This window comes from Cnephaeus nilssonii (assembly GCF_951640355.1).
Source record: "Cnephaeus nilssonii genome assembly, chromosome: 22".
NCBI lineage: Eukaryota > Metazoa > Chordata > Mammalia > Chiroptera > Vespertilionidae > Cnephaeus > Cnephaeus nilssonii.
In genome coordinates this window covers 27,902,725-27,916,860 of record NC_137093.1, presented here as the reverse complement: position 1 = coordinate 27,916,860, position 14,136 = coordinate 27,902,725, and the positions used below count along the sequence as shown (strand labels likewise).

The following is a 14,136-nucleotide window of genomic DNA, read 5'->3' as shown; positions in this document are numbered from 1 at the left end:
AGAGCATGATGCTAAGCGAAATAAGCCAGTCAGAGAAAGATAAATATCACATGATCTCACTCATATGTGGGATATAATGAACAACATAAACTGAAGAACAAAAACAGATCCAGAAACAAGGTAACACTGAACAGACCGTCCAACCTCAGAGAGAAGGCGGGGCGGGGTGTTAGAGAGCAACCAAAGGACTTGTATGCATGCATATTAGCATGACCGATGGACACAGACACTGGGGCAGGGTGGGAGTCGTGGGGGGGGGGGGGCAATCAAGGAAAAAGGAGACTTATGTAATACTTTAAACAATAAAAAATATATATACATAATTTTTAAAAAATAGGAGTGGAAGGAATGAGAGATGGGGGCCTCCCTGCGCCCTGCAGACATCGGCGGGGAAAGGACGGAGGGGGGCACGGATAGGCCGGGAGGGGAACACGGGACCTCCTGGGATGTTGGCCGTGTTTACATCTTCACCTAAATCAGTGATGGGCAACCTTTTGAGCTTGGTGTGTCAAACTTCGCCAAAAAACTGAGCATAACTCGGGTAGTGTGTCACTTTGAGGAAAAAACTAACTCCAAGACTCTAGTCGCAAATGTTTCATCCTCAGGAGCAGCAAATGTTTCATCCTCGGCATGCGGCCGCGTGTCATCAGAAATGGCTACGCGTGTCAGTGTTGACACGCGTGTCATAGGTTCGCCATCACTGACCTAAATAAAGGGTATATGCGTGTTTACATGGCTTTTTAATCAAGAAGATGTATACTTACGACTTTACTGTAAAAAAAATTGTTTTAACTTTGTCCAAATCCTCCAGAATTCGAACCCTCTCGGTTCCCCGCAGACACACCAGACGCCCTTGGCTCTTGCCAGCTGCTGAGACTTTTTTCCTGACATCCTCCTGCTCATCCCTCCAAGTCCAGCCCCCACGTCACCTCCTCTCTCTGAATCCCTCTGCCCAGCACGGCCCCTTCCTCTGTGCTTCCGATGCGGATGTGTGCCTCCGGGGTGATGGTTAGTTACCAGCCTGCCCCCCCCCCACCCCCCGCCCCCCATGAGGAGATCTCGGGCCCACGGGAGGCCTCGCTCATGACAAGTTAGTTGAGTTCTTTGAACTGGCCAGGGGTGAGGAGGTCTAGGCCAGGCGTCCTCAAACTACGGCCCACGGGCCACAGGCGGGTGTTTTTGCCATTTTGTTTTTTTACTTCAAAATAAGCTATGTGCAGTGTGCATAGGAATTTGTTCATAGTTTTTTTAAAACTATAGTCCAGCTCTCCTACGGTCTGAGGGACAGTGAACTGGCCCCCTGTTTAAAAAGTTTGAGGACCCCTGTTCTAGGTTGTTGCTCCAGCTTTGCGACCTTAACTGTGTGATATCACCGCTGTCTTTATCTGTAGAGGGAAGGACTGTCTTTATCTGTCTTTATCTGTAGAGGGAAGAACACCATATGCCTTCTTTCTCTGGTTAGGATCCGATGGCACCGTATATGTGCATGTGTTTGAGGGACTGTTTCCTTTTATTGTTTTGGTTTTTTTTACAGAGAGGAAGGGAGAGGGACAGAGAGTTAGAAACATCGATGAGAGAGAAACATCCATCAGCTGCCTCTTGCACGCCCCTCACTGGGGATGTGCCCACAACCAAGGTACATGCCCTTGACCGGAATCGAACCTGGGACCCTTCAGTCCGCAGACCAACGCTCTATCCACTGAGCCAAACCCCTTAGGGCGAGGGACTGTTTCTTAAAGACATCAGGCAACAGGGGGCAGCAATGGCCCAGTTTCCCACTTTTGCTGTGAAGACACGGGAGCAGTGATGAACCTGTCCTGGCAATGACCGTGTGTGATGGGGCTCAAGAGTTCTAGCAGTCCCCCCCCCGCCCCGCCCCCTGATCCCCCACCGTCCGGGCTGCGGCAGTGGCTTCTCCTGGCAGGTCGGTTCTGTGGTGTTACTCGGGGAGCCATCATTGCAGGAGGCTCACTGAGCCGGGAGCCTGCTCTTCCAGCCTCACCAACCCACTTACACGCCTCTGCTTCCCTGTATTAGCTCTCTTTCTGCTTAAAATACCTGCAGAGGTTTCCTATTACATTGAATTAAGCTGATGGACGAGCCTTTTGACTTCCCAAGTAAGCCAGCTCTGCAGAAAAGCGCCCAGAACAGCCGGCCGGCGTGGCTCAGGGCTTGAGCATCGACCTATGAACCAGCGGCTCACAGTTTGATTCCCACGGGTGCGGGCTCCATCCCCGGTGTGGGGCGTGCAGGAGGCAGCCCACCCATGATTCTCTCTCATCGTCGATGGTTCTCTCTCTCTCTCTCCCTCTCCCTTCCTCTCTGACATCAATAAAAAATAAATTGAAGAAGAAAGGTGCCCAGAACACTTTTTATCTAGAAATTAGATACGTTCATTTTCATCTCTGAACGAATTAAATAACATTTAAACTCCACCTGTCAGGGGTTTAAAAGGTGGACAAAGCGTTGTCTATCGTAGGGGTTTTATTTTCTAAGTCAGGGGACGCAAATTCAAATGCCTTCGGGGATCAGCCAGTTTGTATGAATGACAGATGGCACCAGCTTAAGGCAAGAGGGAGGGGCGGGGGCGGTGTCAAACTGTACCCTAGATGCTGGGCCCAAGTCCATTCAGCTCCAGTTTTTGAAAAACACAGTGGTGGCCCTGGCCGGTGTGGCTCAGTGGATGGAGCGTCGGCCTGCGGACTGAAGGGTCCCAGGTTCGATTCCGGTCAAGGGCACGTACCTTGGTTGCGGGCACATCCCCAGTAGGAGGTGTGCAGGAGGCAGCTGATCCATGTTTCTCTCCCATCGATGTTTCTAACTCTATCCCTCTCCCTTCCTCTCTGTAAAAATCAATAAAATGTATTTAAAAAACAAAACAAAACAAAAACACACAGTGGGGGCCACGCCGAAGACACCCCCAGAAGCCACCTGTGAGTGTATTTTACAAAAGTGGTTGCTCTATCCAATGGTTCGGAAGAGCCAGCGCCGACCCCAGCGCCGTGCACCGAGCACGGGCCCTCTCCGGCTCCGTTCTTTCTCCCACAGCGTTTTCCTTCTGGCATCATCGCCATGACTGCGCGTCTGGGGTCTTCCCGCCCTATCGCAGGACGAAGACAGGTGGAGACAAATATGTGCTTTAAAATCATTTAGGTCCGTTGTGGTTTAGACTCTTCTATTTTTTATTTTTATTGATTTCAGAGAGGAAGGGAGAGGGAGAGAGAGAGAGAAACATCCATGATGAGAGAGAATCATGGACCGGCTGCCTCCTGCACGCCCCACACTGGGGCTCGAGCCCACAACCCGGGCCTGTGTCCTGACCGGGAATCGAACTGTGACCTCCTGGTTCCTAGGTCGATGCTCAATCACTGAGCCACACCGGTCGGCAATAAAAACTTATTAAAGAGAGAGAGAGAGAGAGATCCTGGGTTCGGTTCCGGTCGGGGGCACAAGCCCGGGTTGTGGGCTCGATTCCCAGTAGGGGGCGTGCAGGAGGCAGCCGGTCCATGATTCTCATCATTGATGTTTCTGTCTCTCTCCCCCTCTCCCTCCCTGTCTAAAATAAAACATATTTAGAAAATAAAAATAAAAAAGAGAGATGAGGAGCGGACAGAAATTGCTCGCCTTCTCCCACATGCCCCACCGTCCCGTCCACGCCTCCATGCTCAGGACAGTTCCGAGACTCTGGCTCCGCACATCCGCCCAGACCCGCCCCACAGACCCCGCCACCAGCTCGGAGTCCTGGCGAAGCCGGCCAACCTGGGCCAGACCCCTCTTCCTCCTTTTCTGCCTCACTTCCCTCTCCCTGGCTCTCGGCTCCCTGGCACTACACTCTCTTATAAGGCATGAGCTCATACGTGTTTTTTTAAAAGAACCCATACAAAAGCAATGGGTGATTTTTTAAAAAATATATATTTTATTGATTTTTTACAGAGAGGAAGGGAGAGGGATAGAGAGTTAGAAACATCGATGAGAGAGAAACATTGATCAGCTGCCTCCTGCACCCCCCCCCCCACACACACACACACACTGGGGATGTGCCCGCAACCAAGGTACATGCCCTTGACCGGAATTGAACCTGGGACCCTTCAGTCCGCAGGCCGAGGCTCTATCCACTGAGCCAAACCAGTTAGGGCACAATGGGTGATTTAAAAATACATATATTTGTATTGATTTCAGAGAGGAAGGGAGAGGGAAAGCTAGAAACATCAGTGATGAGAGAGAATCATGGATCGGCTGCCTCCTGCACGCCCCTCCCTGGGGATAAAGCCCGCAGCCCGGGCCTGTGCCCTGACCAGGAATCGAACCATCAAACCATGACCTCCTGGTTCATGGATTGACGCTCAACCACTGAGCCACGCCAGCCGGGCAGGGGACCCACCTCTTAATACCACCACATTGGGGGCCAAGATTTCAACCTATGCGTTTGGGGGGACACGGACATTCAGCCCGTGCGTGGTCTATGGCAACAGCACAGGAGAGCGACGCTCAAGTGGCCCCAAGTGGCCTCTCCGAGCGCAGTGCGGTTTGCAGGGCCTGTGGCCTGATGTTCCAGGAAGTGGGGACTTCTCCTTCCCCACAATCACGGCGCCCCTCTTCCACGTGCCAGCCCCACTGGCTCGCATCTGCCCGCAGGAAGAGCTGCCGACCTGCCCCTGACGGGGGTGTTCCCCAACCCCCACTCACCTTCCTCCCACTCCAGACCTTCATCTCTCTTCTCTGACCCACGGCTGAAGCACGGCTTGTGCTCATCCCAGGCACTTCCTCCAGACTGGAGTTTGGGGTTTTTTTTTTTTACATTTTTATTGGGATGACATTGGTTAATCGGCCTGCAGTCTTTTTTTTTTTTTTAATTAATATGAAAAAATACTAGTATTACAGAAGGACCCAGAATAGTATAATGAACTCGCATGGTCCCATCACACAGCTTCGACAATTATTAACAAAATGGCCAGTCCTCACTCACTCATATTCCCAATCATCCACCCTCCCAGTGGGTTATGTGAAAGCAATTCACAGACATTGTCATTTTACTCTTACGAGGTGTACCGGTTAATAATGCGGATTTTTTTCAATAGATGGTTACACATATGCTGATATATATGTGATTTGATATGTAGGCTATATTGTTGTATTGACAACAAGCTTCAAAACTTCATATGTCAAATTTTCTGAAGGTATTAACATCATAGATATTTTTACGCTTAAAAATGTCGAATTTCGTGCCAAAAAAAGAGCATTTGCGGGAAGTTTTGATTCATTACTTTGTTTTGAAGAGAAGTGCAGCTGAAAGTGATCGTGTACTTCGGGAAGCTTATGGTGAACATGCTCCATCTCAAGACACTTGTGAGCGCTGGTTTAAACGCTTTAAAAGGGATGATTTCGATGTGAAAGAGAAAGAATGTCCAGGCCAACCGAAAAAGTTGGAAGACCAATGACCAGCATTATTGGATGAAGATGCGTGTCAAACTCAAAAACAACTCCCAGAAAGATTACACGTTGCTCAGCAAACCATTTCCGATCATTTACAAGCAATAGGAAGGATTTTAAAGGAAGGAAAATGGGTGCCACATCAACTGAACGAAAGACAAATGGAAAATCGAAAAGTCACCAGTAAAATGTTGCTTCAATGGCACGAAAGAAATATTTTTTGCATCAAATTGTGACTGGCGATGAAAAGTGGATTTATTTTGAGAATCCCAAACGCACAAAATCACGGGTTGATCCAGGTCAACCATCACCATCGACTGCAAGGCCAAATCGCTTCAGAAAGAAGACAATGCTCTGCGTTTGGTGGGATCGGGAAGGTGTGGTGTATTATGAGCTTCTAAAATGAGGTGAAACCGTTAGTACTGATTGATACCGACAACAAATAATCAATTTGAACCACGCTTTGATCGTAAAATGACCAGAATGGGCCAGAAGACACGGCAAAGTAATTTTGCTTCATGATGAACCACCATCACACACTTCAAAACCAGTTAAAGACACGTGAAAAGATCTTGCCTGGGAAGTATGAACCCACCCGCCGTGTTCACCAGCCCTTGCTCCTTCAGATGACCACGTGTTCCGATCGATGGCACACGCACTGTCTGAGCAGCACTTCAACATGGACGAAGAAGTGGAAAATGGGGTCTCTGAATGGTCTGCCTCAAAACAAGAAAAGTTCTATTGGGACGGAATCCACAAATGACCTGAAAGATGGGGGAAATGTGTGGCCAGCGATGGACATTACTTTGAAAAAAGCACTTTAGATGCTTCTCTTGAAATTATCGTGTTTTCTTTTATTACAAAATCCACATTTTTAACCGGTTAATAGCTAATCCTCATTTTTAACCGGTATCCGTATTTTTAACCGGTTAAGGCTAATCTGCATACCGGTTAAAAATGCGGGTTAACTGATGGTTGTTTTTTTTTAAAATATTACTTTAAAAATAGACACATTATAACATAAATACGTTTTCATAAAAATAACGTTGCCCCCAACAAACTCAGGTCCTGAAGCAGCGGCATTGTTTGCGATGGGCGGGTCTCCGCGATGCCTCGCTCCAAGGGCTGGACCCTGGCATGTGCCTAGCCAGCCTGTCCGTGTGCAGCTTCCTGTCAAACACACGGGGCACATCCAGCCTCTCCCTCACCCAGGGCCGCAGAGGGACCCCCGCAGAGACCCTCTGGGCGCTGGGGAACCCCAAGAGCCACCGACCACACTTGGAGAACCGGACCAAGGAGAAAGGATGACAGGAGGAAACATTTCCAAGGCTCTGAGAGGCATGCCTGGCACGTGGGAAGGATGAGCATTAGATACTGTCAACAGGCGAATGCCTTTTATGTGTTACATTTTTAATCAACATGGAGCCAGGTTGGGGTGGGCTTTTTGGCTCCAAGGCCCTTAAGGGCAATTTTAGGGAGAAGGCAAGGCCGTTAAGGGCAATTTTAGGGAGAAGGCAGGGGCTGTGGGAAGGACAGGGGAGGAGTGTGGGTTCAGGAAGGGCCCTCCTGGTGGGGGGGTTTGGGGGGAGGTGGGTGTCTGATGGAAGGGACGAGGGGATTTAGCCAAGTCAAAAGGGCAGGGGGCTCGGGACCAGGAGACTCGTGCTGAGAGCCAAACCGGCCGCCTCCCCATGAAGGGGTCACAGTCACAGGGAGCCGGGCCGCCCATGGACGTGGCTCGGCGGGCGCGGCAGCTTCGGGGATGAGGACCCCTCGACCCGTGCGCCCCTCTCTGGGGGGTGGGAGGCGGGCGCCTTCACTGGGGCGCAGGCTCCGGCGGGTCCGCCTGGCTCCCTCCCCCGGATGGGTCCATCCCGGAGTCCACCTCTCCACCCCTCCCTCTCTCCCCAAAGCGGGGGCCGCCCCCCCGACCATCGTCCAGGACCAGCGACCCCCATCACTGTCGCCGCCGCCCCCTCTCCTCCGGGCCAGCCTCGGACCCCCTCCTTTCCCGGGGCCAAGGGGGGAGGGGAGGAGCCAGGACCCGGCCGGGATCCAGGAGGGGGCGGTGCGTGGGGACGCGCGGGGGGCGCGGGCGGGTGGAGCCGGGGTCGGGGGCCCACGAGTCGGCGGATGGGAGGGGTCGGTGCCCGTGGGGACCCCAGGGCGCCCTCAGGCGGAAGAAGCCGGACGCGCCCCTCGCCAGGCCGGGATCTGGGCGGGGCGCGCGGCATCCCTGCGGGGGGAGTCGGCCCCCGGGTCTCGCCGCCGCCAAAGTTTCCCGGAGCCGCGGCGGCCGCCCTTCCTTCCCAGGCCCGGGGCGTGGGGACGACCCGCGGGCGAGAACCGTTTCCGCGGGCGGCGGGGCCCCCTCTCCAGCCAGACCCCGCGCCTCCATTGCGCCCAACTCGGATTCCCAACTTGGGAGGCGCCGCGGGCCTGCGCACGCGCGCCTTCCCCGCCGCCGCCGCCGCCGCCGCCTCCGCCGCCGCCTCCCCCCACTCGGGAGCCGGATCCGGGCCGAGCGGACGCCGGCACCCGCACACGGAGAGCCGCCGGGGCCCCGGGGCCGCCGCTCCACCCCCGCCGATGCCGGCCGCCCGCCCGGTGCGCCCCCGGCCGAGCGCCCGCTGAGCGCGGCCGGAGGGGCGGCGCGGGGCGCGGGGCGCGGGTGGGGGGGTCCGGCCGGGCGCTGCCCTCGCCCGCGGCAAGTTCGCGAGTTGCACTAGTTGGCGGGGCGGGGGCGAGGCCGGCGGGGCCATGGAGGAGGGGGACCGCGGGCCGGCGCTGGCGGCCGCCTCGGCGCTGGAGAAGAACGTGGCGGAGCTGACCGTCATGGACGTGTACGACATCGCGGCGCTGGTGGGCCACGAGTTCGAGCGGGTCATCGACCAGCACGGCTGCGAGGCCATCGCGCGCCTCATGCCCAAGGTCGTGCGCGTCCTGGAGATCCTGGAGGTGCTGGTCAGCCGCCACCACGTCGCGCCGGAGCTGGACGAGCTGCGCCTGGAGCTGGACCGCCTGCGCCTCGAGCGGATGGACCGCATCGAGAAGGAGCGCAAGCACCGGAAGGTGGGCAGCGGCCTCGGGGCGCCCCTCCGGGCGGGGGGGGGGGCCTCGGCGTGGGGCGCGCGCGCACGTGCGCGAATGACTGCGGGGACCCGATAGGAGCCGACGCCACGGGACGGCGGGCGCGGGGAGGGAGGCCCGGGCCCTCTCGTGCCCGGCCGGGGCCACCTGTCCGGTGCCGCCCCGGGGACGCAGGGCCGTGCTTGGGAGTCAGACCTGAGTCCCAGTCCCCCTTTGCCGTGTCCTGGGTGGGTGAGCTCAGGTGCGTTCCGGGGCCTCTCGGTGCCTCATTTCCTCGCATCTCGCACGTCAGACGGTGACAGTCATAGGACCCGACTTATAAGGAGACTTAACGAGATAGCATCTCCGCTGCCCAGATAATAGCACTTTTTTTCAGAAGTGGCATCGGCTTCCTGCCCTTCCCTGTCCCCCAGGAAGAGGAGAGACAGGCCCCGTTTTTTTTCATTCTACCTCAGGGCCCCCCAGAGAGCAAAGTGGGTGTGACTCCCAGCCCCTGGCCCCCCTCCCCCCCTCCCTGGGTTCCTATTTGCAAATTGCTCCCCCGGCTTCCTCCTGGGTTATTAACCTGTGCTCTGAGGTGCTTTCTCCTCCTTGATTTTATCTTCGGTTCTCACAGAACCCAGTGAGGTAGGAATGGTCTTCATTTTACTGATGAAAAAACTGAGGGTGTGGGGGGGGCGGGCCCCCACGCTAGTGCTGAGAGAGCCCGGTCCCCAGGGAAGAGAATTCTAGTGTCTCTCTCGTTGTTTAAATTCGGGGAAGGATGCCCACTGGCGTGGCTCAGCGGTTGAGCATCGACCTAGGAACCAGGAGGTCAGGGTTCGATTCCCGGTCAGGGCACAGGCCCGGGTTGTGGGCTCCATCCCCAGTGGGAGGCGTGCAGGAGGCAGCTGGTCCATGATTCTCTCACATCATTGATGTTTCTCTCTCTCTCCCTCTCCCTTCCTCTCTGAAATCAATAGAAATATGTTTTTAAAACATACATTGGGGGAAGGCAATGATTTGGGGCAGATTTAAAGCTAAGCCGCTGCCCTGTGAACAAGAATCCCTACGGGCTCGGGTCTCCGCCTCCCCTCCGGCCGAGGCGTCCAGCCCAGGTGCCTGGAGAAGCGGAAGTGGGAGACTGGTTTCCTGTCAGGACCTCAGCTCCCGGAACCTCCTGCCAGACACCTTCCTTCCGACTGGGAATGGGAGGCCACGCCTTCCCTCGGGACCCAGGTGCCTGACAGGCTCCGCTTGCTGTGTGGCCTCAGGAAATGCACTGTGCCTCTCTGAACCTCCCCAGCAGGCCATCCCCCAGGGCCTAGTAGGTACTTGGAGGTCTGAGTGTTTTCTCACGGAAAATAGCCCGCCGAGTCTGCAGTCTTCACCTGAGGGCAGACCGTGGGGAGCGGAGAGCACCTGTGTGGGAGGTTGGGCTGGGTTTGTCCTCAAAGGTCCCGGTGCCCTGGGGTCAGGAAGGAAACTCAAGCTCCCAGGAGTTAGGCAACGTCTCCCAGGCCACCCTGCCAGCTTGACGACACCCTAGTGCTGCAACTAATGTCACCGTTCCCAGGGCAGGGACGCTGGAGCCGACAGCCTGGCTTCCAGCCCTCCCTCACGCGCTGTGTGATCTTGGGCAGGTCACCGAGCCTCTCTCTGCCTCAGTGTCCTCAGCTGTGAAATGGGATAGCAGGACCCATCTTGTAGGGTTGTGGTGAGGACTGTGGGAGTTCATGTGTGTAAAACGCTCGGGACAGAGCCCAGCTCATGGCGAGGGCCTTGTCTGTTAACACTGTCTTTGGGCCCGGAGAGGTTCTCACTGGCATCGGGGACCCCACCTCCATCCCAGGCACCCCTACTCCTGCCCCAGGGGGCCTCCATCTCTCAGAGAGGGAAGGATCTTTGAAATCCTCTCATAGCTCTTTTTTAAAAAAATTTATTGACTTCAGAGAGAAAGGGAGAGGGAGAAAGAGAGAAATATCAATGATGAGAATGAATCATTGACCAGCTGCCTCCTGCACACCCTCTACTGGGGATCGAGCCCGCAATCCGGACATGTGCCCTGACCGGGAATTGAACCCTGACCTCCTGGTTCCTAGGTCGATGCTCAACCACTGAGCCACACTGGCCCGGCCCCTCATGCCTCTTAACAGGGACCAAGGCCACACAGGGTCCTAGCACCCGTGTCCGTGCCCCCGGCTTTGGTCCTCCCGCAGCTGGGAGGCGCTCCTCGGAGACGCAGGGGCCACCAGGCTGGAGGCGTTGGGGTGCCCGGCCCGCTGCCCTGTGGCCTCTGGGAGGCTGTGGCCGGGAAGCCAGCACCGCGCTCGGGGCAGGCCTGTTTGTCCACACCGAGGAGGGCGCTCACCAATCCCTGGTCCGCATCCCCGCCCCAGGCCTTTCAGTTGTATTCCTGGGAATTGGGGGTCCTCTGATTCCACACACCCCCCCCTGCAATCTCAGAGGCTCTTCAAGGTGTTATTATTTCCACAGTGTGGACAATGTCCTTAATCGTATCCCTCCCTCTCTCCCTCCCTCCCTTCCTTCCTTCCTTCCTCCTCCCTGGTTACTGAGTCTGCAAGCCCATTGACACGTCACAGCATGCTTGGCTCCTCCTAGGTGACCTGTGGGAGAGGGGGAGAGCGGGGTCCTCACCTGGTGGTGGGGGGCAGTGGGAAGGCCGGAAACACGCAGGTGTTAGAAGGCAGTGGCTGTGCGGGCCCAGTTGCAGGTGATGTAAGTAGTATATATTGTTTACTTATTCGCTAAATAGCGGTATTTATTGAGTACCTACTGTGTGCCTGACTCTGTTCTGGGAGAGAGCAGTGACCTCGGTAGATGAGGTCTTGGCCCTCAGGGACCCGGATTTCCAGCACAGTGCTGTCCCGTGGAAATACATTAATGAAGAGGCACAGATGCGGTTAATTTTAACGACATACCTTTTTAAAAAATATGTTTTTATTTCAGAGAGGAAGGGAGAGGGAGAGAGAGAAACATCCATGAGGAGAGAGAATCATGGACCGGCTGCCTCCTGCACGCCCCCTACTGGGGATCGAGTCCGCAAGCAGGGCCTGTGCCCCGACCGGGAACCGAACTCAGGCCCTGCCCTTCACCTCTCCTGGTGACCTTGAGCCAGCTGTGCAAGGACTTAGTTACTGCCCCCGTTTCCCCGTGCCGCGAGCTTCCTAAAGGAGGGGAGCGGATTTAGGGGCTCATTCCGGAGAGGATCGGAGGCGATGCTGCCATCTGGCCGCTGGGCCAGCTGGTGGCGGCCGTGGGAGGAACCCGCCTCAGCCTTCCTGGTGCTGGCACTGTTCCAGCCGATTGGCGATTGGCGTGGTCCAGTAACCCTCCCCCCTCTCGGGAGCCCTTGGGGGGACAGATTACACTACTTGCCTCGGGGCCCCGCTCCCCAAGGTGGAGTAACTTGTCCCCGATCAGCTAGCACCTGGCAGGAGCAGTTCAGACCCAGGTAAGCCGGCCCGGCGTCCGCTCTAACCGAGCCTTCTGTGCGGGCAGCCGCGATGGTGCTGCTTAGTTCGTGGTTTTACAGAATGCCAGGTTTTTGGGTAACAGCTTTATTGACTATAATTTGCATATTATGCAACTTACCCCTTCAAGCATTCACTCCCATGTTTTTAGTCATTCCGCAGAGCGGTGCAGCCATCACTACAGTCCGTTTTAGAACATTTTCATCGCTCAGAAAAGAAAGCCCGTGTGGCCCTGGCCGGGGGCGCAGTGGGTTGGGCGTCATCCGTGCCCCAAACGGTTGCTGGTTCGATTCCCAGTCCAGGCACATGCCCGGGTGGCGGGCTCCATCCCTGAGGGGGGCCTGCAGGAGGGGCTCTCTCTCCTTTCCCTTCCTCTCTCTACAAACACACCCATGTTCCTGGATAGTCACTCCTTCCCCGCCTCCCGCCCTCTGCCCCGCACAGCGGCCAGGCGGCTCCGCCTGTGGATTTAGCACGTTTCCCACGAGTGGGTCCTCACTGTGTGCCTGGCTGCTCTTACTGAGCGCGATGTTTTGTTTCTGTGTTAGTATGATGTTTATTTTATTATCTTTTAAACCTATTTTTATTGATTTCAGAGAGGAAGGGAGAGGGAGAGAGAGAGAAACATCCATGATGAGAGAGAATCATGGATCGGCTGCCTCCTGCACGCCCCCTACTGGGGACCAAGCCTGAAACGCCGGCACGTGCCCTTGGCAGGAATTGAACCCGGGACCCTTCAGTCCGTAGTCGACGCTCTACCCACTGAGCCGCACCGGCCAGGGCTAGTGTGATGTTTACCAGGTTCATCCACATTGTGGCAGGTGTCGGTGCTTCGTTCCTTTTCACGGCGGAGTAGGGTTAGGGCTCCTCAGCTGAGGGAAACTGAGGCCCGGAGTGGCTAAGGAACCTGCCCGGGAGGCTCGGAGAGATGCCGTGTGGGACGTACGGGGAACTCCGGGGCCAGGTGGCAGCCCCCGGGGTCTTCGCAGCCTCTCTCCCTGGAGAGACGTCTGTCCTGACGGAGGGTCTGTCCAGAGGTCAGGGGGGTGGGCTCCCCAGAGCGGCTGGGCACGGGAGGCCCCCTCACCGCTGCTCCTTCCTCCGTCCTGTCCGGCCCGGTAACAGGTGCGGCGCGGGTCTCACCGGGGCAGGTCCAAACGGGGCGGCGCCTCCTCTCGTTTGCAAATTGCCAGGCGGGCTGGGGTGCCTGGTTCTCAGGGGGACGGGAAGGCCCGCACCCCGCACCCCGCACCCCGTGACCCGCCCTCGCCGCCGCCGCAGGAGCTGGAGCTGGTGGAGGACGTGTGGCGGGGGGAGGCGCAGGACCTGCTGTCCCAGATCGCCCAGCTGCAGGAGGAGAACAAGCAGCTCCTGACCAACCTCTCCCACAAGGACGCCGGGGAGGCCGAGGAGGAGTTCCAGAAGCAGGAAGGTAGGAGGGGGCGGCCGGGGGGCGGGGAGAAGGCTGTTCCCACGGCCATCACGGGGACGGTGCCGGTCAGGGTCCCCGAGCGATGGCTCGCTGATCTCCGAGCCGTGTCTCCGGCGGCGGCGGGCGGAGCTGGGCGCCGCTGTGCAGGGCTGGAGCGCGGCTCCCGCAGCCTGTGCCCCGGCCTCGCGTTTCTGGGCGTTTCTGGGCGCCGGGGGTACACGTTGGAGGAGGGGGCGCGGCCGCCCCCGTGAGCCTGTGCTGTGCGGAGAGGAACACGGGAACAGAGAGGGGCCTGTCCGGTGGTGGCAGTGCGGGGCCGGCGGGGGGTCAGCCCCACCCTGACCCTGACCCTGACCCTGACCCTTGGGGGCAGCGAGGGGTTCCTGGCTTTGGGTCGTCCCTCCCCATGAGATCCAGTCGTTGGGCACCCAAGGGGAAGGAGTAAGCGGGAGCCCTGGCCGGTTTGGCTCCGAGGATGGAGCGCCGGCCCTTGGGCTGAGGGGTCGCGGGTTCAGTTGCGGTCAAGGGCACGTACCTCCGTTGCAGGCTCCATCCCTGGCCCTGTGGGAGGCAACCCGTCGATGTGTTTCTCTCACATCAATCTCTCTCTCCCTCTCCCTCTCCCCCTCCTTCCACTCTCTCTAAAATTCAATGGAATAATATCCTCGGGTGAGGGTTAACAACATCAGGAAAGATACACCCGAGGGTCTG

General features: G+C 57.0%; 1 protein-coding gene across 3 annotated transcripts in view; it reads left to right on the top strand.

Moving 5' to 3' along the window:
- The first annotated feature begins 7,577 nt into the window (after positions 1 to 7,577).
- RILPL1 (Rab interacting lysosomal protein like 1) overlaps positions 7,578 to 14,136 on the top strand; it is an 87,930-nt gene continuing 81,371 nt past the window's right edge. For 2 of the 3 annotated variants that reach the window (XR_013813039.1, XM_079762628.1), the window contains exons 1-2: positions 7,583 to 8,502; positions 13,275 to 13,425. Coding sequence is in view for 2 of the 3 variants with exons in the window: in XM_079762628.1 (XP_079618754.1) it covers positions 8,191 to 8,502; positions 13,275 to 13,425 (463 nt within the window). In the remaining variant the exon portion in view is untranslated. Of the gene's footprint in view, positions 8,503 to 13,274; positions 13,426 to 14,136 lie in introns of all 3 variants that reach the window. The other variant, XM_079762629.1, reaches the window with a different exon arrangement.